This window comes from Bipolaris sorokiniana (assembly GCF_000338995.1).
Source record: "Bipolaris sorokiniana ND90Pr unplaced genomic scaffold COCSAscaffold_3, whole genome shotgun sequence".
Taxonomy (NCBI): Eukaryota; Fungi; Ascomycota; class Dothideomycetes; order Pleosporales; family Pleosporaceae; genus Bipolaris; species Bipolaris sorokiniana.
The window spans coordinates 2133559-2157674 of record NW_006911897.1 but is presented as its reverse complement, the minus strand read 5'-3'; the positions used below and the strand labels follow the sequence as shown (position 1 = coordinate 2157674).

The following is a 24116-nucleotide window of genomic DNA, read 5'->3' as shown; positions in this document are numbered from 1 at the left end:
TGGATCAGACTGCTGCCTCTCCGTGCAAGCGAGAGCGGGTCGTGGTAAGAATGGGTATTGATCGACCTGCACACTATTAGCGGCAATACATGGACAAGCACAACTTGAACATACATTGCAAACCCTCCGTAGGCACTCCCATCTTACAACCTGGAGAGGCGAAGCGTCGTTGCTTCGACTACTCTGGCCTTGACTCCGGATACGTCATTTAGACTTTTCGCGCGGGTAGCGGACGTTCCTTCACTCGACACGAGTGGAGACGCTACCTCGCAGTCAGCGAGGGCGCACAACCGTCAATCATCGTAGAACTCGTCTTCATCGTCGTCGACCTCGACGAGCTGTTCAAAGTTGAGGGCATAACGCAGGATGGCACCGATACCACCAAAGCCCTTGACGAACTGGTTACCCTCGGAAGAACGGTCCGAGACGAATTCGAGGTTGGCACCAAAGTCGCGGTACTTTTCGGCAAGCCACTCGAGCATGGAACCCTGATCAATGACTTCCATCTCTTGTCCGGTTTCCTTGTCCATGAAGATGCTTCGGTCTTCTTCTTGGAGCTTTGTAGTGTGGAGAATGATCTCGGCACCGGCAGAGCTCTTGAGAACCCATCGAGTGATTTCCAAGTTTTCAAAGACAATCAGAGTCTCGGCCGCACCAGCCTCGAGGGCCTTCAGGGTATCATCGATACCGTAGCAGACCTTTCCAGAGTCCTTGGAGATGTGGTCAAAGTACTCGTTGATGAGCTTCTTTTCTTGAATGAACTTGACGTTGCTCAGAGTCTCGCCTGCGAGTTCAATAGCCTGGTTGAAACCGTTTTCGCCTCCGTAGGACACGTCGACAACCTTGATGACCTTGGACTGCAGACGGTTGTCGAAAAGGTCGGACTGGTTGAGGTCGTTCTTGAAGTCGGCAGAACCAGCGAGAATGATTCCAGCAACGTTGACCTTGTCAGCGGTGATGAAGTTCTGGACAGCCAATTCGGCGACCTTGCGGACGTAGTTGTGGCGCTTTTCTTCACGCAGACGGGCGAAACGCAGAGCAGACTGACCACCACGACCGTGCTTCTTAGGAAGGTCGACCGAGAACCTGGTGGCGTTAGTATGGCAACATGGCTGGGGGTGTATGTCAGGCTCACTTGTGGACAATCTCACGCGTGTTTCCTGACAGAGTACCGAAAAGGGCACCGTTTCCGTCCATGATGATGAAACCAAACTTTTGGTCAGACTCGAGCAGTTCGCTCAGGGCCTCGGTATGGAACTTGTTGTCACACAGGTATAACGAGGTGTTGATGGGCTTGAAGGGCTCAAAGTCAATGTTGATCTTGCGCTCCTTGCCTTCAGCGGTGATGATTTCACCGCAGTAGACAACGAGGCCATTGGGAGGGACCTTGGAGTAGAGCTTCAGACGCTGCTGGGTGGATGTGATGGCGGACAGGACTGAGAGACGGTTGACGCGGGATTTGATGTTGGAGGCAGTGCCCTGAGCGCGCAAACGTTAGTTGTTGGACACAAATCGCGCAAGATCAGGTGGTAGACGTACAAACTCTTCAGCCAACATTTTGGCGGCGCGTGAAATCTGATCCTTAGGGGCTTTGGATGGTCAGTCGGTGGGCGGGTAGGCTGCTGCGCGGTGGTGACATACGGATGATGAGCGAAATCATGGATGTGCCATTTCCGCGGGCGGCCTCGAGACGCTTGATGAGCTTCTTGACCTTCCAGATCTCAATGTTCTTCTCGGCCTCGTTGGGCTGCTCGTTCTTCCCGGACATGGTCGCGGTGGGTTGGTGGTTGTGCTGGAGAGGGAGGGGTGGGGTCGAGAGATTTTCTCCAAGGGCGAGGGGCAGGCGAGCAGGCCAGCAAGCGACGACGTAGGGGCACGCACGGCGACTGCAAGCACGCGTTCGCAGAGTGCAGACGGCAGCAGAAGGGGGGTGTTTGCAGCCGACGGGCGTGGGTGAAGGAAAAGATTTGCGTCTTGGGCTGACTGTGTGTTCACAACGGGCCGCAGATCTGGTCTGGCATCATCATCAGGCACACACACACATACACACGCACCACAGACTCATCCATATACGTAGTATAGAGTACACATAGGCAGCGCACAATGGGCATGGCGACGCTCATTGGCTCGGTTAGCTGACCAACCAGCGGGCAGCGGGCGCGAGGCTGCCGGCATCCGCGTTATCAGCCATAGCTCCCCTATGACGGCTACGGTGCGGGGGCCATGGGTCCCCTCGTGATAGCGATCCATGGCTCCTGGTTTTCTGCGTCTTTCGATGCTGCGCACCAGGGCTCCATGCCTTGGTCGGCGCTTCTTTATATAATGCCATCCGTCATGGCTCCGTCGTGGTTATCTACTGCATCCACAGGGTGCAATCTCAACCCGACGATAGCCAGGTGTTGATCCAGTAGTTCCCGCCCCTGCAGGGTTTCAATCAAACCAGTTTTTTATATCAAGCCTCGTGCTCCACTTGCGCCCCTTGGTCGTGTGTTCTTCTTCCCGTCATTGCCGGCACTCACCATGGACATCAGAGGAAAACAGCCCTCGACTTGGGACGACTACGATGGCTCCGCCAGGGCCTCAATCGACTCGGATACGGGCAGCCGTGTGCAGTGGGACCGCCTCGAGAGGCGCCCCAGTGGCGAGAGCAACGCGACAAACGGAGGCCGCTGGTCAGGAGCAGCGACTGAATTGCGGCGACGGCGGTGAGCATGGCTCCCGATCTTGGTGTTGCGCGTGACGAAGCTAACAGGGTCTCTTAGATCTTCCATCGGCCAGCAGTTTGGCGCACTGGGCGACGCTGGCGGCGTAAACAGCATCAACAATTTCGCGCGATCATGGCAGCGTGCCGCAGGCTTCTTCGAAATCACTCCTGTGCGACCCTCGTTCCGCGTGGAGCAAGGCGACGGCGATAGCGACGGCGCCGACGAAGACGGCGACACTGACGCGGCTGATTTTTCGCGCAGCAACCTCCCAACTCCCATCGCAGACCAACGATCAGCTCTGCGCAATGCTCTGCAGACCGAGGGAAGGCGTGCATCAGACAATGCAGTCACAGATGAAGAGCAAGGTGCCACAGAGCAGACCCAGCTGCTGCCCCATACAGTCGAGCAGCGTCTGAGAGGAAGGGGATCTAGCATATTCCAAATCGAGCCCTCGCTATCCTCGCCCTTTGGAGCAAGCTACGGCACTGCCTACGGCAGTCTGAGCTCGCGCGTCAACGAGTCCTCAATGCGCCATGCCGGGCGATTGTTCACCGAGCAGCAGCTCAAGGGCGCTACAGAGCCCGAACAGGAGCGAGAGCCACTTCTTGTCAAGCAAGTCGAGGAGGATGGCCATATTATCAACGTGGTTGTGGGCCAATCTACCATGCCTCAGACCATTTTCAATTCGGTCAACGTGCTGGTGGGCGTGGGACTGCTCACTCTTCCTCTGGCTTTCAAGTACTCGGGTTGGCTGATTGGTATGGTTTTCCTTGCCTGGTCAGCCGTCGTCACTGCCTACACTGCGAAGTTGCTTGCCAAGTGTCTCGATGTCGATGGATCCTTGATCACCTTCGCCGATTTGGCTTATGTTTCATATGGCTCAAAAGCCCGAGTGGCCGTCAGCATGCTGTTCTCCCTTGAGTTACTCGCAGCTTGTGTTGCACTTGTGGTGTTGTTCGCTGATAGTATGGACGCGCTGATTCCTGGATGGGATATCTTGCAATGGAAGATCTTGTGTGGTGTGATTTTAATACCACTAAGCTTCCTACCACTCCGCTTTTTGTCGTTTACATCTGTCTTGGGTGTTATGTCTTGCTTTGGAAGTGAGTAAATGCTTATACATTTCTAAATCTCATTTGCTAACACCCGCTAGTTACCATCGCAGTCTGGATCGACGGTCTTGTGAAGCCAGATGCCCCCGGCTCCATTCGCCAACCAATGACACAATACCTGTTCCCCGATAACTGGCTTACCGTTCCACTCTCCTTTGGTCTTCTCATGTCTCCCTGGGGTGGCCATTCTGTTTTTCCAAACATTTACCGCGACATGCGACACCCCTACAAGTACCGCAAGTCTGTCAACGTGACCTACATCTTCACCTACATTATCGACGTCGGAATGGCATGCGCTGGCATTCTCATGTTCGGCGATGGCGTCTTGGAAGAAATCACGAGCAACATATTCTTAACCGAGGGGTTCCCTAAGGGCATTTCAGTATTCATCGCCATCTGCATTGCCATCATCCCGTTGACTAAGATCCCGTTGAATTCTAGACCCATTGTAAGCACCCTCGAGCTTCTTTTTGGCCTAGACGCACGATCTCTGGCCATGTCACCTTCCATGGACGGCATGGACGGTCTCACCCGGGGATTCTTCAAGATCTCTTTACGCATCATTACGATTGTTTTGTTTGTTTTCATCGCTATTGTTTTTCCCTCATTCGATCGCATCATGACACTTCTCGGAAGTGTCGCTTGCTTTAGCATTTGCATCATCCTACCGTTGATGTTCCATCTGAAGCTTTTCGGAAAAGAGATATCCAGTGGAGAGAAGATGATGAACTGGGTGCTGATCATTGTCAGCGCCATAATGGCCGTTGTCAGTACTGTGTTTGCTTGCATACCTAAAGAGCTTCTTGAATCATAGGTACAGAAGATGTTGATGGGTAGAGATGCGAAAAGTCTATACGTGGCAGTGTTTTCTCAGTATGCATGAAGCACGATATCCGGGAGAATTTGGCGTTTTTGAAGCATTTACTCTAATTTCCTTCTAGCCATGAACTATGTAATTTACAGGACACATCATTGGATGTTGGGTTTCACAGGCTTCACAGGCTTCACATATACGATTGTTACCTGATTCTGTCACTTTTCCTTTCATCCAAGAGTCATAGCTCTAGATTGCTTTCACTTTTCACCAAGCCGCTTCACGCCTACTATATAAATCCAGATTGTTCGAGTCAAAGCAAAGCAACTCTCTTCTCCAGTTATCCCTTCTCTGATTTTGGCTCGATCGCGCTCCGCCTCCATGAGGTCGCTCCTTCTAATTGCATGTGCAATATGCGCCACTTTTGTACATGCCCTCGTCCCAGACATCCCTTCTGGCACCATCACCAGCGCCGCCAACAAGACCCTTCCAAGCAAAAATCTTCTCGAAGGATGGTCCGAGGCAACAAATGCGGCTGCCGACGACCCATGGACACTCTCTGTTGCTCGAGACGCAAAGCTACTCCAAGGCATGAGAAGCAGTGACGCTGACGCAGCGAGTCTCTACGGTTTAGAAACAACAGCGGAATCACCCTTTGACGGTAATCTCATCGAAGGGTTGCGGGAATGGGGCTACAACGATAACAACGACGCTCTAGCCAAGCAAGCAGACTCTGAGTGCAACTTTGACAGCCGCAACGGCCATATGCTCAAGAAAACCTTTACAGATCTCGGAATCGGAACAAATAGCAAGGGCAAAGGTGGACCAAACCAGTGTTTTGCAATTGAGCACGCCAATGGTCCAGCTGTCAAGTTAGGAGACAACGGAAAGATGTCCGAAAAAGCGGACCAGCGGTACGAAGTCTGTGGAAAACAGTACAGAGTCACAAACGCAGAGCATACAATCGGCGTTAATGCAGAGGCTGGAGCCGTATATGCTATGCAACTTTCCTCAGCCGCCAAAGCAGCGCGCAGACTATGGAAAAGGGCGCCGCTTACTGAAGAACTTCCTGCTATACGTAGCGTCTCTGACATTGCATGGGCGTTTTGGAACCGAGCACATGATTTGCAGGGCCTGGACAATATCAAGTACCTCTTTGTTGCCATGATCATCAACAAAGAAACCAATCAACATGTCAGGCGCGCTTTGGGTACGCTGTCACCTCCAAAAGACGAACCAGATGGATGGCCAGGTCATGACTTCACCATGGACACGGATGAAGGAAAAGTGCTACTCGGCTCACTGGTTGGACGATGGGCAGGGTATTTCCTGATACAGCATAAGCGACAGTTAAGAGGAAACAAGTACATAGCCAACGTGAGAGTGTTCAAGAGTGAGAAGGAAGGTAGTTGGCCGTACTTCTTATTCCATATCGCCGGCCCTGGTACAGCTCCTATCTGGAAGCGAAGCGCCAGCACAGATTCAGTAGAAGGATATGTAGATGCAGGACCAAAGGTTATCATGAGAAGTAAGGATGGAAGATACATGGTTAGAGAGCATGTTGTTTGGGCGGATATGTAACTCCATGCGTGTTTACACATATCAGTCGCACAAATATTTCCCAGCCGTCATCAGAATCAAGACCCGAGATCTAATAATAAAACCATGTAATAGTTCATCTCTACCAAACATAAAAAATCTGAGATCGTAAACATCCCGCTGACTAACACCCGTCGCGCCCCAATCGGCGCAACCCCAGCAGAAACCGCCGACGTCCCCCATCAAGTACGTCAAGAAATTCTGTCAAACAAACACGCACCAACCCTACATACCCAAACGCAAAAACAATCGCTTTGCGCAAACCCCTCGTTTCGCAACCACCCCAAACCATTCTTTCCGAAACCACCAAAGCAACGAAAGAAAGAAAAAATCAACCATGGACTCCCTCGGCAGCGGCCTCGGCAACCTCGACCTATCCAAGCTATCCGACCGCGACAAGCAAGAACTCCAGCAATTCGCCATGAACGAAGGTCAAAAGGCTAGAATACAATCTTGTACGTTCTCTTCCTTCCCTCCTACCCTCCCCCTCCCGCAGCCCCACTCTCCCGTCTCAATCACCAATTGCACATGGGAAAACGCTAACGCATAAAAAGCCATCCACTCCCTAACCGACACCTGTTTCCGCAAGTGCATCCCCACTGGCACTGTTAAATCAGGCAAGCTGGACAAGTACGAGGAGCCGTGTATGCGACAGTGTGTGGATCGGTTTTTGGATGCGAATCTGGTGGTTTTGAGGGAGTTGGAGAGGTTGAGGGGATAAAAGTGAGATACGGATTGATAGGTATGTAGGGGGAAAATATGGGAATTGGGGGAGGGGCAATGTACGATAGGACATGATGAGATATGAATGGGGATACAATATGGTTGTTACGTCAATCATCTGTAGGATATCGCAATGCGCTGTAATGGCATGCTAGACAGATAAGCATGTATGAACACATTGAATGAGCGAGGCTACAACGAAAAAATAAAAACAAAAATAAAAACAAATGGACAACCGCTCAATACCAGCCAAAAGAAAAACACGCAACATCACAGCTCAGAAAATCAAACATCAAACATCATACACCATTGTCAAGTGCAAAAAAAAATATTTGTTTCAGGACCAAGTTGAGTATTGGCGCCATGCGGAAATTTGTTTCATTCGAAGTCAACCTTGACTACGTTTATCCCATGAACGCCCGCCATGCATATCACATCGCTTTTTTCCTTTGCCGGGTATAACCAGGACCCTATCATGACCATCCATGCCCTCTCTTCGTACAAACACCGCCTCATTTAAACAATGGCGAGCTTGGTAGCCGCAATGTCGAGAGCGTCGACGTCGGCGGTGAGGCGGCAGAAAGCCTTCTTTGAGCCGTCGGGGCGGATCAGGGTGTTGATCTTGACGCAGCTGACGTCGTACTGCTTCTTGAGGGCGGCGGCGATTTGGCGCTTGTTGGCTTTGACGTTGCAGATGAAGACGAGGGTGTTGTTCTCCTCAATCTTCTTCATGGCGGACTCGGTGTTGAGAGGGTGGATGAGAACCTTCTCAGCGTCCATGCGAGGAGCATGGGGGACCGACTTGCGAGGGTACTTGGGGGCGCGGGACAGCTCGAGGGTCTTGGGGCTGTAAGAAAAGTTATTAGCATACAAATCTCGAAAACATTATTCTAGGGCATACCGGTGGAAGCTGGTGCTCTTCCTGATGGCGCGCTTCTTGTTCGCATACGACTGTCATCTCGTTAATTGTGTCCGTCACACGAGAAGTACAGCCCGTCAGAGGTATATTTCTGACACGACTCAAGAGGATCAGGGGAGGCTTACGCCCTTGAGGGCCGCTTTGGCAGCGGCATTGGCCTGCTTGCCGGTCTTGGTGGCGGCTGCAAATATTGTTAGCATTGAGCGCAAACTGAGGGGAGCTGATCGAGGCGCATCTGCAAAGTTTCTTTGCAAAGGTCACGCTGCTGGAGTGCAAGCGTTACTTCGCAATGTGTACGTATGCGTGCTCTTTTCTCGATCTCGTGGCTGCAATATAGGCGTGAACATACTCTTGGATGCTGGCTTGGGTCCCATTTTGGCGGTGTTGGTGGTCCTGGAGGTTAGTGTCGAGAGTCGCAATTCATTTTTGCGGTGGATGGCATGGCAGGTGCGATGGCTCGGCTAACTCGCGCTAGTGCTAGCGCCAGATGCTGTATCTTCAACTTTCGGCATGTCCTCACGCGAACCATGTGACTTGCGACGCAAACGCCATCATGGCTGTGAAAAAGCGCCAGAAGACTCTGTCGCATGGCCGGCCACCCATCAGCAAGCCAAAAGAGCGGATGACTTCTGAACGATCACGGACCATCATTCGCACCCATCACCGCTTACAAAAGGAGCACGCAGCAGCCCTAAAGAAGGGAGACTTGTCGTCTGCAGAAGAGATTGCTCGAGCTATCGAAAAGAATGGAGGTATAAAAACGTATCAGGCTGCAAGCAAACAAGGGCAAGCAAAAGATCGGGGTGGTGATTCGAGCAAGATCCTGGTCGAATGGCTGCAAAAATCGCACGTGCTAGCTGTAAAAGAACGAAGTCACATCATTCACAAACTTCGATGCTTGGAAATTGGCGCTCTGTCAACTAAGAATGAGATCTCGAAGTACTCTAGTGTCATCGATATGACAAGGATCGACCTCAACAGCCAGGGACCGGGTATAGAGAAACAAGATTTCATGCAACGACCACTTCCAACGGCTGACAGCGAACGCTTCGATATCATCTCCTTATCGCTAGTACTCAACTATGTACCGGATGCTACTGGCCGAGGTGAAATGTTAAAGCGTATTACCAAGTTCATGCGAAGGAGCACTGTGAAAGCGGATGATTCTCTGCTTGCACTACCAGCACTGTTCTTCGTTCTACCACTTCCATGTGTCGACAACTCCCGCTACCTGGACGAAGAACTACTTCTGCAAATCATGGGTCGCCTTGGCTTCAGTATGACGTTCAGTAAGAAGACGTCAAAACTTTGTTACTATATGTTCGTTTTGACAAGGGAGCCCACTAAGGCGACCACGGAAAAGAAGAAGATACGAGACGGCCCAGGCATGAATAACTTCTGTATCATTGTCGAATGAACATCAGGTGCTAGAACGCAAGGGATATAATATGCCAATACTGCAAAAGCGGATACCATAGAGTACCATGCAAGTCGGGTCGAATAGAAATCGAGAGCGATGAACACTTATAACTGGCGACTCTATTTTCGCCTTGGCGCCACGCTAAACATACCATCAATACGCGGCGACTACACTGGGCATCACGGAAAAGAATGCCGTTATCCTGTATAGGGGGAATACTTGGTTGCCATAAAAGTACGTATATGTGTACATCGGGGATTGTTGACGTCCTTTTTGGACCCCAATGTTTTCCCACAACAGGCACTGTCATCGGTATTTTCCGTGGTATCTCGGCTTTCTCACAAACAAGCACGATCAATTCAACCTGCGCCACGCACCGCATTGGGACATTTGCAGCTGGCGAAGTATTGTTTTGGTCTTTCTAGCGGGCCTAACATTACAGCAGAGCAGAAGTTGTGCCGAGACTCGCTATGATATCCACCTAAGAACATACATTTCAATATCCACCGGCAATGTGCGGTATTATTTGCAATGGGTCGGCTCTAGACCCGTCGGTAGGAACCATGTATGCGGTTTCGTCGTTGCGCCGATAAAGTTCCGAACGCTGCTACGTACAAGGTGTTCGCTGGAAACGCCTCGGTCCTCAGGCACATCTTGTACCTGCATGGCACCCGTACTGCATGCGCATGGACAGCGAACATCACTTTTCGCAACACCGCCGCGATGAACCGCAAGAGCTTGCTCGTCGCTTTATGTTCTGAGAAGTTGGCTGCCGAGCAAGGAATATGAAATTCTGCTCAATGTGTTGCCGCCTCGTTATCTCGCTGTTTGATTTTCCTTAGCGCATCCTTCATCCTAGCACCTCATCACCCACGGCCCTCCAGTTACCATTGCGCCAAGCATTACTCAAGCCTTTTTCTGAAACAACCTTAGCTCGTCCAAATCCCAGACACCGGCTTGTCAGAGTATATTTCGGGCATGGGGACAGCTTGCAAAAGGCACAATGCGCTGCTCGTGCGACAAAATTACCCGTCTTTGGCAGGTTGAACAAGGGAACATCAAACAGGAGATGAGCTTATTTCCAGTCGCTTCCGGGACCAAATCTCCACAAGGGAGTTTGTCCGAGCGCGTTGCCGCTGCCCTGCTCTCGTGAAATGAGGTGTCAGCCGGACCTGGGTGTTTATGTACCTGGGCGGGGGCGCTCTCTGTTGGTCGAGTTTTCATTTATCTCGTCCGCCTCGTGGCAAAGCCAAACTCTAGTCATTCTTTCTGCTCCATCCAGTCACTCTTTTCCAAGCCGCTGCGCTGCTGTCACTCATTACCTGAACTCGTTGATACGATTCATCACATTCCTTGTCACAACTAAACTGTCGACTAGAAGTCAGACACGATGAAGTCCACCATCTTCTCCATCCTCCCCATTGCGGGCCTCGCTGCCGCCGAGTCGTACTGCTCTGTCCAAACTTACACTAAGACCGAGTACGAGACTGTGTATGAGACTGCTACAGCCGCAAAGGTTGCAGATGTCACGGCCACAAAGCCCAGCACCTGCTCAAGACCTACTGTCACTGCCACCACCTATGAAAAGGTCTACGTCACCGTCAATGCACCTGGTTATGGTTCAATGCCTCCAAAGCCTTCGACCTCGACTAGCACCATCGACGACTACGTCACTGTGACTGTCCGCCCAACAGCTTCGGAATGTGCAGCTACCCCATCCTCCGCTCCACTCGCGTCCGCATCACCCTCCCCTTCCGGAGTTCCTCTCCCAAGTTTCCAATTGGAGTCCAGCCCGGCAGGAAAGGCCACTTCTGAGAGCAAGACCCCAGTTGCGTATCCCACTGCTGCTCCGCCCGCTGGCTCGCCAGTCCCGTACCCCTCGGCTGCCTCTGCGGCTGCTGCGGCTGTCTCCCCCAAGGCCTCTCCCAACACCTCTTCCGCAGGCTCTAAGCGCGGCGAAGCTACCTTCTATGGCGGTAACCTCGATGGTGGCATGTGTTCCTTCACAGGATACACGCTCCCCAGTGGCCTCTTTGGCACTGCGCTGACCGACTCTGACTGGGATAGCGCCAACGCTTGCGGTACCTGCGTTAGCGTGACTGGTCCTTCTGGCAACAAGATCACTGCCATGGTCGTCGATCAATGCCCTGGCTGCGGTCCCCACCACGTCGATCTCTTCCCCGATGCTTTCAAGAAGCTCGCTGATCCCTCCAAGGGAATAATCCCCGTCTCTTGGGAGGTTGTTCCTTGCGGTATCACCACTCCCATTGTCCTCAAGAACAAGTCCGGTACCAGCGCCCACTGGTTCTCCATGCAAGTTATGAACTCCAACGTCCAGGTCACATCTCTCGATGTCTCGACCGACGGTGGCAAGACCTGGAAGGGCACCAAGAGGCAGCCTTACAACTTCTTCGAGAACTCGGCTGGCTTCGGTACCGACTCTGTCGACGTCAAGATTACCAGCTCCGGCGGCCAATCTATCATCATCAAGGGTGTCAGCGTTGCCGCTGGCACCACCAAGGCTGGCACCAGCAACTTTGCTTAAGCGAGGGTAATTTCAGTAGGTGGATAGCTGGACCCAAAAAGTTGCAGTAGCTTTATTCTCTTGATGATCGGATTTCGACGAACCTTTTTTGTGACATATTCTTTTCTTTTACATTTAGCCACTTTTTTCTTGAATCAAAGCCTTGACTGGCCTTTGATCGTTATCTTCTATTCATAAATTATATCTATTTTTCAGACTCATTTGGCCGTGAAACGCTTTGCTGGGTCTACTTCATGAATGAAAGTTTTTTACCTACAATTTCTTGATCCCTCCCTTTTCTTTCCTGAGTGCACACAAGATCAGACTTTAACAGGCATTTGTTCAAGAAGACGGCGTCAGCCTCCCGATATCCACATGTACTTGTACGTGTAAAACTAGCTACCATCAACTTCCCCATGGTCCTCATACCAATCCAATCCAATTCAATCGAGAAAAATCAACATTCCACTCTCCTCACCCCCCCTCCCCTCAAAACACCGACGAGCATAAAACTCACCCGCCAAATAATCAAACCCTCTCACCCCCTTCCATATTCCCAAACAAAACACCGGACATTACACCCCCCCGCATACATACACTCCAACTCCAAAATTACCTATAAAACCCGCATACTATACCTGTAAGCAAATCCCGGGACAACAAACACCAGCCCTGTACGTCATTTTCTTTTTCTCCAGAAAGGAAAAGTATAGGTTATCCCGTTTCCCCGCTTGTGCCGTCCTTCCCATTCAACCCGCCTGTTTTTTTCTAACCCGCGTTCTCTTTCAGTGCGGTATGTCGAAACCTCATGCCATATTTGAATCGTAAGGTCAATGTGGTAGGACCATGTAGTCTGGTATAGACTCAAATGATGTTTCTTGGGGATCTTTTTCGGAGTGGAGATGAGTTTGTTGGTAGGGTGAGGGCACGGCTGAGATCGGAAATTAGGGTCTTGTGAGGGCAGACTGGGGGTGGTTAGGGCGGGTGCTAGGGGCCAAGCTGGATGCTGGGTTGGGTCCCGTGTGTTGTTTAATATCTCGTACGGGGATTAGAGTGCGGGTGCAGAGTATGGGTTAGTTTGGCTTTCTGGAGGTTGTGAGCGGTTAGGTGGAGAGTGTGGGGTTGTTCTTGTGTTTTCTCTGCGGAGTATGGGGAGAGAAGGGTACTTGGGTGTGTTGCAGTAGTTTTGAGGGGTTTTCCCCACTTTTTTACTGAGAAAGGGACACAGGCATAAGGCAATAGATGGGAGTTGGCAGTGACTTTGTGTGTAAATATTTTGGATATTATGGTAGAGCGGACATGTGATTTGTGATGGTGAATTACTATGGGTCAGGGGAAACGAAGAAAAAGACGATGATGTTAGATGATGAAAGTAAAGGAGGCAACGGGATACATATTATTCACGAAGCTCGAATTGTCCGCTAGTAGGTGTACAAGGAAAGCACCAGAGCTATACGAAAGGAAGCAGACTCATGTCAAGCCAAGCTAGGCGGTAAGTACATCAAGTCACACATCACGTGTGTTCCGTTCTGCTACAAACCTTGGTGGACCGTCTTTCATCCAATCACAACATGCAGAAGAAATACGAGAATGACACGAATCTCGTACGAAACGATGATGGAAAACCTGCTTACGCGTCCAACTACACCTCAAAAATCACGCAAACACAGAAAGTGAAAGAAGTTCCAGATGAATAAAATTCCATTAATCCATGCACCTATATACAGGATCTCCCCATTGTCCTCCCCAATTCCCACCCACACTTATCCAATAACCCCTTCAATATCATATCATACATGTTATGTCCCACGCACCGTGTTCAGAATTGTAAAAAGAAATGGTGAATTGTGTTTACAACAGGCCCAAAGCAGCGATACCAATAGCACCGATACCGACGGCTACGCCGGCAGTCATGGTGGGAGCAGGGTTGCTAGTGTGGGTGCTAGTTTGTGTGCTGGTGCTGGTGCTGGTGACGATGACGGCCGTCTTGGTGTCAGTGGCAGTGTTGACTTTGGTGCTCGTAATAGTAACGTCGGCGGCGGTGGCAAAGGCCGCAAGGGCGCAGACAATGGAGACCTTGGTGAAGAGCATTTTGAGTTGTTGTTGTTGTTTTCTTCTTTGGAAAAGAATTAAAGAGTGAGTATGTGTGTGAGTTTAAGGGTTTTTGTAGTGACTGGATGATGATGGAGTTAAGACTTGATGGTTGGAAGCTCGATTTGTATGAGCATTCGAGGTCCTTCTTATACCATGATTTGTCCAGCACATTTCCTGTTCTGTTCTTGCTGGGACCTTGTTTACTGCATTGCGTTCCAGTACCAAACGCGAAGCCGGAATATCCGGTTCTGCCCCAAGCGCTTGTTGAATCATGCCTAGATCATCAAGTCTAACGATGTAATTGCTTGTTCCATCCAAAGTGTGGCGGTGCCTAGACTGACTCGCAGTGTTTAGTATACTTTAGCATGGCGCCAGCCGAACAGCCGAGCGATCATGCTGATCACAGAAAGCTTGTCCCATGTACCCCACAGCCTAGCGGTCAACTGTGTGGAGTGGAATTTGGATGAGTTTGACCATGTTATTCATAATTGTGTACATACATACGTATATACAAACATACAGAGTTAAGACGTCTAGCGGCTGGAATGTGAATGCTTCTGAGGCTAGACCATTGATGTTTGGCTATTTGCAGTGGCGTGGCCGAATATACGCCTTCTGGCTTTGAGCCATTTCCGAGCTACGTTGTCTAGCGGTACGATTGGTAGAAAGACGGTTAGTCGATCATCGAACAGCTGATGTGTTCCACTGAGACGCGTCTTTGAGCAGAACCTGTTTCTGCACCAACACAACAGCACTTATGTGATCCAAGCTTAGTACACTTCATTGGGTGCAGATAGTCCGCTAGTACAGTATTTGAGTGACACCAGCTTGTACAACATCTGGAACGGGTCGTTAGGAGATTCCATTTCAATGACATCTAGTTGCAGAAGCCATTTCTCTAGTCCCATTTAAACTACTGTTGCGTATCGGCACGATGGGTGATCCATCTCAGAAGACAAAGGTTCGACCGAAGCATGGCTTGTGCAGAATATGATGCTGTCGGCTTCCACGGCGACGACCGGAGCGTTTTTGGTTTTGTTTCATAGGCCAAGGCGTTTATGCAAACAGCATAGTTAGTATCTGTGGCTTAATTAGCCACATTCGTCATGGGAAGGTCGAATAAGGCTTCGGCCGTGCGAGCAGCGTATAAGCAATATCGTGGCGCAGCAGTTACGTAGCTGTGGCGGGGCGAGTAGCATAATACGAAATCGAAAATGCCGCTTGAGCCGTGCGTAGACGTGCGTCAATCTCAGCCATATATAAATGCGTTTGCCGGTGCAGCATCATTCCTACCTTCCCATACAACTATCCTGTCCTGTAATCATTTACTATTAGCGGTCGTCGTGTTGTTGATAAGGTGATATACTGTTGATCCGGCTTTTGGAGTTACGTACATCCAACCATAACGGGGCCACCCCTGTAACGAAACAATATTTACTACTTCAGTCCATATATACAATCATGGAATATAGACTCTGGCTGCTCGTACAACGCTACTGTGCCTCTCGGTCATGGCAAAAAACTCCGTTGTTCTAAAAGAAACGATGTGGGCTCCAAACAATTAGTGAGGCATATTCTTACATATTATTTCTCGTAAACAGATTTACCCTCAACATAGCCTGAAAATATCGCCCTTGTCTTTGCCTTCCAGAATGTCGACAATAGCCTCACTATCCATGATTCCATGCACATAACTAATAGCCCAGCCAGTGATGGAAAATAGTACGCAGTGAGGTGACAGCTCACCATTCTCCCACCATCGTATATGAATCTTGGCTTTGATCAGCGGTACGCCTCAGTACGTAGGGCACCTCTCCGCCCAGCAATACGCAGATCACATCCTTTTCGGAAGCGGTTGGTGGCAATAAGCAGAAATGACCCTTCTTAGTTATACAAAACCTTCGTCTATCCAAGCAAAGTTGTCGTTGCTCCATAGCTTGCAACAAATCTTCCTCCTCCTTTGTGGTTTTGGGTGGGATGTATTGTGCATCTACTGAGAGTCGCTGTGCTGGGACCCATCCGGCATTTTCCTTGAAATGGAGCCCTTCAATCTGTCGGTCGGTCAAAATTGTTCTCCAAAAGGCATCCTCTTTAGTATTAGACGAACGATACATTTCAGACTGAATGTTCACAGACATGTTTTTCCAGGGGTCAAGGATCGGTCTGATTTCGTGGCCAGCAAGACCGATATCATCTGAGGAGGGGTAATCCGATCCGCATTGGCTGACCACGTCAAACAGATGGCCTAGGAGAATCAGCGTACGAGGGTCATCTCCAAACTGAATAGCAGACAATTATCTTGACCGGTCTGGTCCAGCTATCATGAATATTCGCTGCGACTCTCCTATATATTGGTTAGGCAGAAAAGAAGAGATTGGTCTAATAGATCTTGGACCAAAATCGGGAACCCAGGATGGAAGACGTGGATTCTTAGACTCGTAGTCCTCTCCAGTCACCCAACGAAACAAGTCCAGACCTTTGTCTTCCAACAAGAACGAGGAGGAGAACGATAGGTATATATCCTCGGATGGTTTACCGTAGTCCACCTGAACTCCGTGGTCACCAAGAAGGCCTAACAGGCCATAAATCTTGTCTCTACGATCTGTTGCCGATCGGTCTTTGAATGACCATGGCAAGTTTGACAGTTTGAGTAGCACAGGTGTAAAGAAAATATTTTGATGTTGTTGGCGCAGTCTCGTTAATGCCTCTGCAAAGCTAGAGACGTAGATGCCGAGGGCACGAACTGCAATTATTTGAAGTTTTTTCAACCTGTGTTCCTGCGGCATATGCTCAATAATCATCCATGCTATAGTGAAGTAATGGAATATCGACCAACGAACATGACGAGAGCCGCATAAAACAAGGACATCCGGAACTAGTGCCACTTCTTGGACTATCCACATTCTTTGCCACCAGGGATGGATGAATAGGTGATAAAGGGATATCAATCGCCGAAGAAATTTGTCATCATCAAGGTGTGACAGCCAGGTGGACTCGTCGTCGATTTTAGCGATTTTGGTCAACTCTGGAATGAAATCAAGAGCTACCCCACTCTCAACCGTCTCTTCACCAAGTCACGCAATCGCCTGTTCTGCTCTAGTATATATATTTCCCGTTAGAGGCACTTGAATGCTTTTCTCGTCCTCGTTACTTTGGTTGATGCATATTGCATCAATCCAGAGGATTCTTGTGCTTGAAGATTGCCGCAGGCGACGCAACACATTTCCAAGGTTTGGTCGGATATGAAAGGATAAATCGTTCAATGATATCCGGCACATACTCTTCTTATCACCCCACGTACATGAGAAAGCTTCGTATGGCGGCGCTAAATCTAGCTGATAGTCCTGAAGCCTGCAATGAATATCGGCGGATAGGCTTTGTCCAGGAATGAGCTCTAGTAATCTGAAACTGTTGGATTGCAGAGGACTGTATTCAAAGCCACGTCGGCGCCGTTTCTGACTTGGCGACATGTTTAAGCGAAGGACTTATCGACGAATTCCTGAACCTAGACTGGAAGAGCCACTGATGTGGGCAATCTAAGTACTAAAATTTTGGTAAAACATATTGCTTATTCCATGGTGTGGAGTTGTTTGGGGGGGGGACAAGGAAGTCAGGAAACGGCTGCCTGCTTGACTGGGAATAAGAGCTGTCCAAGGCCAGGTGATCAGTAGAGGCCGTAGCCGCCAGCCATAGCGCGTACAGCCCCCTCATAGATGTCTAAACATGACATTGCTTCTAAATATCGCTTAAGATGTACTTACGACCAGCCTAATGCGTTTCAAAGATCACACCGTTTGTGCGGAGAAACTGCCGAGATACACACCCTTTATTTTAGTACAGCTTTGAAAGGGTGTAGTTCATAATTCTGCTGTTTCGATTTTTTCTCTAGAACCGCCGAGTTTTTGAGAAACAAGTCTCGTCACAAATTGGTAAGGGGAGTCAGACGAAAGTCGGGTGTTCCGTTGTGGTTGGATCATGTTCTTGGAGGACGATCACGTGATTTAGTTGCTCTAGTGCTCCTTCCCTTGTAAGCACACAAGGGGTAAACTAGGCGTCGGTACTAATATTGTCATGCTCATTACACACATCACTCAACAGCCGTTGTAGAAGTTCACATTATCCTATGGTAGCAACCATCTTACGAAGCTGTTATTTTTTTCCTATAAATATTACAGTCATACACTGTATCTGGGTATCATTTCGTACATAACAGTAGGCACAGGCCCAGACCATATGTGTTATGTGCAGTTCCTAAAGAAACATTATAGACTACGTTGTCTCATCCTTGGTGCAAATATAAATGTTGATAAGACACGGATAGTCATGTCATGAATGGCAAAAACTTTGCAGTTTACCGTGGTTGAACAGCAGGGAAATACCGAGGACCCGAATAGCCATAGAACTGAACACTCTCAATGTCAATGTTGCCGTCACGTTTGGGACTCCAGAATTTAAGTAGGACATGCCTCCCCGAACTGCATAGCCAGCGTCAGCATAAGCCATCTTAAGGTGTTTGTTTTCAAACTCACATGGCTGGGTGGAACTTGATAGTAATCTTGTTCTTGTTCTTTGCAATAAAAAAACGTGCATGCGGAGCAATGGGAGGTTCGGCAGCTGGTGTGCGCTCGGATGGTTCGATACGACTGGGCGCAGTAATGCGCGACGCACGAATTGGCTCGATGTACCGCTCTCTTCGTTCTCTCCATTCGCCACCGTACTGACTGTATTCCAACGCGGGTGCTCGACGGAGAGATGGCATGCGCGGAGCTGTCTCGTCATCTTCATCATCGCTCTCTGGGTGCCAACGACTCTCTCTTCGCAGACGGTCTGCCATGATGGCAGCACTGGGGAGTTCTTCGTTAGAGTCCGACTCGTCATCTTCGCTAGCGGCTGTTGTGACGGTGAAGGGTGGCGGGGTAGGAGCAGAAATGCCAGCAGCAGGGCTGTAAGAATCATCTGCTACATGGTCACAGTTTTCGGCTTCGGCCTCGTCTTCATGCTCGACCATCTGACGCAATACACGTCGACGGTCTGAGTCGGAGCGCAATGAGGATATCAGGTTTGCGGATTCTGCGTTTAGCCTTTCACTGCGGAGACGGAGATTCTCGATGCGTTCTTCCATGACTTCTTGAGTGCCTTGGCGGGAATACTGCCATACGGACGGATCTTCAAGAGCCTCCCGCAGAGATATCTGCTCATTGTCTTCGTTGGGCAGGCTAGGTGTAGGGGATATAAGGGGGGAGCGATTATCATAATGCAGACTGTATGCAGACGTGCCTGATAAGAGATCATCTGCAGACATGGACACGAAAACAAGACCTTCTTGGACACTGGCACGAGGTTAGCAGTAGGACCATATGATCAATAGGAGACACGTACGGAGCCGTAAATCCACGGTCCGGTGCTCGAATGACGACCTTTTCTAGGGCAAAAGGGGCCTCGCCAATGTGTTTGAGCAGCAGGTTGCACTGCGAGCTCTCGCTGCAATAGACACTCTTGTCGTTCCTCAAGACATTTTGGACTCTGTATAGGCCTGGGGGGTTGTCCCTACGATGCTCGCCGCCGTCACAGCTCACGACTTCCATACGCAGGCGTCCTGGCACGACCTGGCCCTTGTGGCCATACTTGAAGCACATGTACTCGGCGGGGCTGGTCGTGTCGTGGTGGAGCTTCCTGCGCTTGTGGGTGCGCTCGCTGTTGACCTGGACGATTGGGCTCCGGGGGCGGGCGAGCATGTTTGCATTTACATTGGCGGTGAAGGGGTTGTTGATGGGCACGTCACTCAGCGAGTCTGGCATGTCGTTGGTCAGGTCCATGGCGGCTGAGCGCTGTTCGCGGATGCGGGCTTGGGAGCGGCGGAGGTAGCGTTCGCTCGGTGTCGCCCGGGGGCGGCTGGGGTTGGCCGTGGGAGGGCGGCGCGACAAATTATCGGGAGCAACAGCGCTGTCACGTGGAGGGCCAAAAATGCGGTGCAGTGGGCCTCGTCGGGTGGATGTGCGAGCGCGCGCACGCCTGGGGGGCTCTCGCGGTGGTGCGGCCGCCGACGCCTCATGGTGCGCGGCACTTTGCTGGCCCGTCATGGAGCGCGGCCCATTGCGTGACGACGATGTGCTGGGCGGGCGGGTGGCCCTTGGCGGCGAGGGCGAGGCATGGGGGAAGTCGAAGCTGCCCGTGGTGAAGGGGAAAGTTGCGGGGGGCGGTGATGGCGACGGGGGTGGTCTAGGCATGGTTGGTGACGTCGGCGCGGCTGAGCATGAGCGAGGGGAGAGGGCGAGATCGGGCGTGGAGAGCAGAGGCTGATATAGGTGGAGGTGTGGGCGGAGATGTTGTATATACGTATGTAGTATCGACGTTGGAGTCGGGGACCAGATTGCGCTATTACATATGGATGCGTACTATGGATGCCGCATGTCTGGTCTCGGTAACGGGCGAGCAGGGAACTGGGGACGGGCGGGCAGGGTGAAGGATGACCTCTCGTACACTGTGGCTGATGCCGTCCAGCATCAGCGCCCATGCCCGTTGCCAATGGCCAGTCGCGGGGTGGGGGCTACGTACGTAGTATGTATTTGTGGAGTAAGTGGGCTGCAGAGCCGCATTCCATTCCGACGCTCTAAATAGCCTTTGTCCGTTTAAGTATACAAACTTGCATACAAACATAGTAGTACATAGCATGGTAGTTGGCGACTGCACTGCAACCTGCCTCTCACCTCCACTTCGCCTGCCTCACCTACGTCATTCCACCGCTTAATTGGCTTCTTCTGCCCTGGCCCTCGCCTTCTTCTCCTCGCCCCCATCCACTTCCACTCTTACTCTTGCCCTCTTACAAACCATGGCCGACCTGACCGAGCCCGCCGCGATACCTCCGCCCGCAACCAATGGCGCTCTCCCTGCCGAAAACGCGGCTGGTCAGACGGTCGCTGCCATTGCCCAGGCCAGCCAGATTTCCGCAGACGAAATCGCCCTCTACGACCGCCAGATCCGCCTCTGGGGTGTCCAAGCCCAGCAAAAGATTCGCACCGCAAACATCCTCCTTGTCTCTATCAAGGCCCTCGCAAACGAAATCGCAAAGAACCTCGTCCTCGCCGGCATTGGCTCCATCACCCTCGCCGACCACGAAAATGTCACAGAAGAAGACCTGGGCGCGTCCTTCTTCATCAGCGATGCCGACGTAGGCAAGAACCGCGCCGAAGCTGCAAGGCCTCAGGTCGAGAAGCTCAACCCACGCGTCGTCGTGAAAACAATCACGACCGACATTCGCATGGAGCAAGATCCCGGCTTCTATGCTGCCTACGACGTCATCATAGCCACCGACATGGACTTTCTCTCCACATCGGCCCTCAACGCAGGCGCGCGCATAGCAAAGAAGCCCCTTTACGTGGGCGCATCCCATGGCATGTACGGCTACATCTTCGCCGACCTTGTCGAGCACAACTTTGTTATTGAGCGCGAAAAGAGCAATCGCGACACTCAGATCGGCCCGGAGACTACAACCAGACGCGTCAAGGACGTCCAGGTAAAAAGGGAGAATGGAAAGGTCGTTGAGCTTGTCACCAAGCAGGAGCTTTACAGCCCACTCATGCTGGCCAAAGATTCACCCTTGCCCAGTAACATTGCAAATAACCCTAGGAGGCTGAAGAGGGTGCACCCACTCCTCACCTGTGTACGTGCGCTCTGGGAGTACCAGCGCAACGGCCATGGCATCTACCCGTCTCACACGCCTCAGGACCTCCAGCTCTTTACCACCATTGCCAACGTCAAGCACAAGGAGCTTCTCCTCCCTGCGGAAACGCTCAGGGCCGATGTCCTGAGAAGCTTTTTACAGAATCTGGGCAGCGAGCTGGCGCCCGTTACAGCCTTCTTGGGCGGCCAACTGGCACAAGACGTCATCAACGTGTTGGGCCAGCGGGAACAGCCAATCCAGAACTTGATGCTGTTTGACGGCGAAGACAGTGCAGGCCCAGTTTATGCTCTTCACCCCATCTTCCCAGGCACCCCAGTGCCCATTATTCCAAGCATCCCTGTCGACGCGCCCGTGACGGTAGTGTAGAAAGACTTGGAGAAATGGGAAGTTGAATAACTATAGGCTGGGAATTCCTGATATGCAGTCCCGGACATCAGAGAACCATGTATAGCTAGAGAAGAGATACCCAAATAATAATGCTGCATGACAGCGAGGGAGCAAACAGAGCTCCAACACTACCTGACCTCATCAAGCACTCTACAGCGATGTCCACTACTGCGTCTTCTTCCCCTCACCTTCCTTCTTCCCCGTACCTGCCTTCCTCGCCCCACCCCCAAACAACACCCAACACAGCCCCAAAAACGCCGCAAACACCACTCCCATCGTCCCTGCCCTAACCCACCCAGCTTGCCTCGTATCCAACACCGGCACATCAATCCACTCCACCAGCTCCTTCTCGCCCTCAACTTTAGGCTGCACAGTCATAAACCTCGTCTTGGGCCCAAACAAGCCCTCATACCCAAGATGCACCCTATCAAACGGATTCGACGGATGCTGCGCCCCAGACTCGGCTCTACACGCCCAAAACACCACCGGCCACGGCACCGGCAACGTGGCATGCGTAGACGGCGCAGCAGGTAAGTAGCGTGTATGCAGCGGAATACTAACGTTCCAGTCACCTTCTGGAATCTCTTTGTGCGTCGGTAGGCCCTCCCAGATGTTCTCGTCGGGGCCGACATCGACCTCTGGGTACTCTATCTTCTCAGGTTTGGGCACTGTGAGTTCGAATAAGGCGGCTGAGCCCCAGGGGGAAACGGACCAGTCGGGGGCTTCGAGGTCGGTGGCGCCGGATAGGGAGCGCAGGCGCTTGAGGTGCTTGGAGGCGAGGAAGAGGGAGTCGTTGAATTGGTATTGGTCGATGAAGAGGTAGGAGGGGAGGGTTAGGTAGGTGTGGAGTTTGCAGCCGGGGGCTGGGGTGGTGAGGTTTTGGGCGGGGAAGGTGAGGGTTAGGGTTGGGTGGAGACCGGTGGGTTGGTTGAGGCTGGTGGTGTAGGTTAGGGGGTGGGGAGATGGTTTGACAGTGGGGTTTTTGGAGGGGGCGACGTGGGGATAGTGGCGGGTTGGGGTTTGGAAGCGTGTGGGTTCTGTTGCTTGAGTTAGCTGGGTTCTTTGTGTAGATGGTTGGTTGGTGGCATGTCAAGAACGTACTTGGTTTCTCGTCTTCGCCCAACACCGTCAGGAAACCACCGAATTGAATGTCTTCGGGATCAGTGTTTCCCTCCAGATTCAGCACTCCTATCTCGACCGTGGCGTCTTTACTCGGTAACCGTATCTCATCGGTCCATCCCCTTCCTTCCTCGTGTGCGTGCGGCCATCCCGCAGTCACAACCACCGCCTGTGAGATGGTATCGTAATCCACATCAACATACCTTGCCGTAACAATCTCCCCCACCATATCCACACAATACCCCTTCTCTTTCCCTCGACAAAGCACCCGCTGCAAGTCCTCCTTCATCCCCTCAATCTCTCCCAAATGCCCATAAAACTGCAACGAAGCAGACATGGCAAACCGCTCAGACAGCACAGGCACCTTTGTCGCACTCTGCGACGTAGTCGAACATTTCAACTCGGACGACACCAACTCATGAAGTGCCAAGCAAAACGCATCGTCAGACGTATCACCCAGCGGCGTAAAGAAGGCGTGCAGACCCGGTGAGGCACGTGATGTAAACGGCGGTGTTGCAATGTACGATTTGGGCGATTGCCATCGCAGATGCATTTCATGCCATTGTGAGAAGAAGAATTTCAACTACATCGCTCCTGTAATCAGCTCATCTCATTTCCCTCAAACAATGGCGTTGTGAATGGATGTTTGGTCAACATACTTGCTTAGGCAGCTCATCCAACCCAAGTGTGATACGGTGTTCCTTGGCCGCCTCGATGCCCTTCAACGCAAACACGGGACCTCGCTTGTCAGCCCCGACTTCAAGTTGCTCGGGCGAGAAGGTGTCGGAGTTATGCACTATGTATGTGATGCGCTGTTTCATGATCGTTGTTGTTGATGATGGGGCTTTTGTGTGGGATTTGCTAACAGTTTGTTCGTCCCATGTCTAACGCGGCGAGCTATGTCTACCCACACGAGCGGGAGGCACGCACACGCCGCTAGTCCGGATCTACCCCCGTAGCGTAAGATGGCACCGCTAGACGTGGGTATGGGGGGACGTGCGTCGCGGACGTTTGCGTCA

At 51.4% G+C, this 24116-nt stretch overlaps 11 protein-coding genes across 11 annotated transcripts; 5 read left to right on the top strand and 6 right to left on the bottom strand.

Annotated features, from left to right (window-relative positions):
* Positions 1 to 116: 116 nt before the first annotated feature.
* COCSADRAFT_34484 (uncharacterized protein) lies at positions 117 to 2034 on the bottom strand. Its single transcript, XM_007698433.1, has 4 exons — positions 1642 to 2034; positions 1540 to 1589; positions 1136 to 1479; positions 117 to 1086 (listed from the first exon to the last, which is right to left on the bottom strand). The coding sequence occupies exons 1-4, from the start codon at positions 1766 to 1768 to the stop codon at positions 294 to 296; spliced, it is 1314 nt and encodes a 437-aa protein (XP_007696623.1). The 5' UTR covers positions 1769 to 2034; the 3' UTR covers positions 117 to 293.
* A 251-nt stretch (positions 2035 to 2285) lies between these two features.
* On the top strand, positions 2286 to 4971 carry COCSADRAFT_136919 (uncharacterized protein). The gene is made up of 3 exons (XM_007699096.1): positions 2286 to 2705; positions 2763 to 3808; positions 3859 to 4971. The coding sequence occupies exons 1-3, from the start codon at positions 2521 to 2523 to the stop codon at positions 4629 to 4631; spliced, it is 2004 nt and encodes a 667-aa protein (XP_007697286.1). The 5' UTR covers positions 2286 to 2520; the 3' UTR covers positions 4632 to 4971.
* A 41-nt stretch (positions 4972 to 5012) lies between these two features.
* On the top strand, positions 5013 to 6951 carry COCSADRAFT_82492 (uncharacterized protein; the record flags this gene model as incomplete). Its single annotated transcript, XM_007699095.1, has 3 exons — positions 5013 to 6191; positions 6418 to 6685; positions 6785 to 6951. The coding sequence occupies 3 exons, from the start codon at positions 5013 to 5015 to the stop codon at positions 6949 to 6951; spliced, it is 1614 nt and encodes a 537-aa protein (XP_007697285.1).
* Positions 6952 to 7259: 308 nt separating this feature from the next.
* Positions 7260 to 8276, bottom strand: COCSADRAFT_34479 (uncharacterized protein). The gene is made up of 4 exons (XM_007698432.1): positions 8222 to 8276; positions 7998 to 8053; positions 7855 to 7904; positions 7260 to 7800 (listed from the first exon to the last, which is right to left on the bottom strand). Exons 1-4 carry the CDS (start codon positions 8244 to 8246, stop codon positions 7470 to 7472), a joined length of 462 nt encoding a protein of 153 aa, XP_007696622.1. The 5' UTR covers positions 8247 to 8276; the 3' UTR covers positions 7260 to 7469.
* Positions 8277 to 8412: 136 nt separating this feature from the next.
* Positions 8413 to 9432, top strand: COCSADRAFT_291961 (uncharacterized protein). The gene has a single exon (XM_007699094.1). The coding sequence runs from the start codon at positions 8426 to 8428 to the stop codon at positions 9287 to 9289; it is 864 nt and encodes a 287-aa protein (XP_007697284.1). The 5' UTR covers positions 8413 to 8425; the 3' UTR covers positions 9290 to 9432.
* An 824-nt stretch (positions 9433 to 10256) lies between these two features.
* On the top strand, positions 10257 to 12109 carry COCSADRAFT_34475 (carbohydrate-binding module family 63 protein). The gene has a single exon (XM_007698431.1). It carries the CDS (start codon positions 10683 to 10685, stop codon positions 11835 to 11837), a length of 1155 nt encoding a protein of 384 aa, XP_007696621.1. The 5' UTR covers positions 10257 to 10682; the 3' UTR covers positions 11838 to 12109.
* A 1392-nt stretch (positions 12110 to 13501) lies between these two features.
* On the bottom strand, positions 13502 to 16696 carry COCSADRAFT_179294 (uncharacterized protein; the record flags this gene model as incomplete). The annotated part of the gene is made up of 3 exons (XM_007699093.1): positions 13502 to 13932; positions 15810 to 16155; positions 16306 to 16696. 3 exons carry the CDS (start codon positions 16694 to 16696, stop codon positions 13668 to 13670), a joined length of 1002 nt encoding a protein of 333 aa, XP_007697283.1. The 3' UTR covers positions 13502 to 13667.
* Positions 16697 to 16738: 42 nt separating this feature from the next.
* Positions 16739 to 17404, bottom strand: COCSADRAFT_291942 (uncharacterized protein). Its single transcript, XM_007699092.1, has one exon. The coding sequence runs from the start codon at positions 17378 to 17380 to the stop codon at positions 16985 to 16987; it is 396 nt and encodes a 131-aa protein (XP_007697282.1). The 5' UTR covers positions 17381 to 17404; the 3' UTR covers positions 16739 to 16984.
* Positions 17405 to 18261: 857 nt separating this feature from the next.
* Positions 18262 to 19990, bottom strand: COCSADRAFT_83193 (uncharacterized protein; the record flags this gene model as incomplete). Its single annotated transcript, XM_007699091.1, has 3 exons — positions 18262 to 18385; positions 18440 to 19240; positions 19290 to 19990. 3 exons carry the CDS (start codon positions 19988 to 19990, stop codon positions 18262 to 18264), a joined length of 1626 nt encoding a protein of 541 aa, XP_007697281.1.
* Positions 19991 to 20472: 482 nt separating this feature from the next.
* Positions 20473 to 22050, top strand: COCSADRAFT_291919 (uncharacterized protein). Its single transcript, XM_007699090.1, has one exon. It carries the CDS (start codon positions 20740 to 20742, stop codon positions 21955 to 21957), a length of 1218 nt encoding a protein of 405 aa, XP_007697280.1. The 5' UTR covers positions 20473 to 20739; the 3' UTR covers positions 21958 to 22050.
* A 93-nt stretch (positions 22051 to 22143) lies between these two features.
* Positions 22144 to 23918, bottom strand: COCSADRAFT_83248 (uncharacterized protein; the record flags this gene model as incomplete). Its single annotated transcript, XM_007699089.1, has 3 exons — positions 22144 to 23015; positions 23080 to 23680; positions 23757 to 23918. 3 exons carry the CDS (start codon positions 23916 to 23918, stop codon positions 22144 to 22146), a joined length of 1635 nt encoding a protein of 544 aa, XP_007697279.1.
* Positions 23919 to 24116: the final 198 nt, after the last annotated feature.

What these genes read in the sequence shown, in the direction of transcription:
- COCSADRAFT_34484 (XM_007698433.1), bottom strand. Translation starts at nt 1,768, where the DNA reads ATGTCCGGGAAGAACGAGCAGCCCAACGAGGCCGAGAAGAACATTGAG. An exon ending in CATGATTTCGCTCATCATCC is followed by an intron (nt 1,590 to 1,641) that starts GTATGTCACCAC and finishes GACCATCCAAAG; the next exon opens with CCCCTAAGGATCAGATTTCA. An exon ending in ACGCGTGAGATTGTCCACAA is followed by an intron (nt 1,087 to 1,135) that starts GTGAGCCTGACA and finishes TAACGCCACCAG; the next exon opens with GTTCTCGGTCGACCTTCCTA.
- COCSADRAFT_136919 (XM_007699096.1), top strand. Translation starts at nt 2,521, where the DNA reads ATGGACATCAGAGGAAAACAGCCCTCGACTTGGGACGACTACGATGGC. An exon ending in ACTGAATTGCGGCGACGGCG is followed by an intron (nt 2,706 to 2,762) that starts GTGAGCATGGCT and finishes AGGGTCTCTTAG; the next exon opens with ATCTTCCATCGGCCAGCAGT. An exon ending in TGTTATGTCTTGCTTTGGAA is followed by an intron (nt 3,809 to 3,858) that starts GTGAGTAAATGC and finishes AACACCCGCTAG; the next exon opens with TTACCATCGCAGTCTGGATC.
- COCSADRAFT_34479 (XM_007698432.1), bottom strand. Translation starts at nt 8,246, where the DNA reads ATGGGACCCAAGCCAGCATCCAAGA. An exon ending in CCAAAGCGGCCCTCAAGGGC is followed by an intron (nt 7,905 to 7,997) that starts GTAAGCCTCCCC and finishes ACGAGATGACAG; the next exon opens with TCGTATGCGAACAAGAAGCG. An exon ending in AAGAGCACCAGCTTCCACCG is followed by an intron (nt 7,801 to 7,854) that starts GTATGCCCTAGA and finishes CTTTTCTTACAG; the next exon opens with CCCCAAGACCCTCGAGCTGT.
- COCSADRAFT_291961 (XM_007699094.1), top strand. Translation starts at nt 8,426, where the DNA reads ATGGCTGTGAAAAAGCGCCAGAAGACTCTGTCGCATGGCCGGCCACCC.
- COCSADRAFT_34475 (XM_007698431.1), top strand. Translation starts at nt 10,683, where the DNA reads ATGAAGTCCACCATCTTCTCCATCCTCCCCATTGCGGGCCTCGCTGCC.
- COCSADRAFT_291942 (XM_007699092.1), bottom strand. Translation starts at nt 17,380, where the DNA reads ATGTCGCCAAGTCAGAAACGGCGCCGACGTGGCTTTGAATACAGTCCT.
- COCSADRAFT_291919 (XM_007699090.1), top strand. Translation starts at nt 20,740, where the DNA reads ATGGCCGACCTGACCGAGCCCGCCGCGATACCTCCGCCCGCAACCAAT.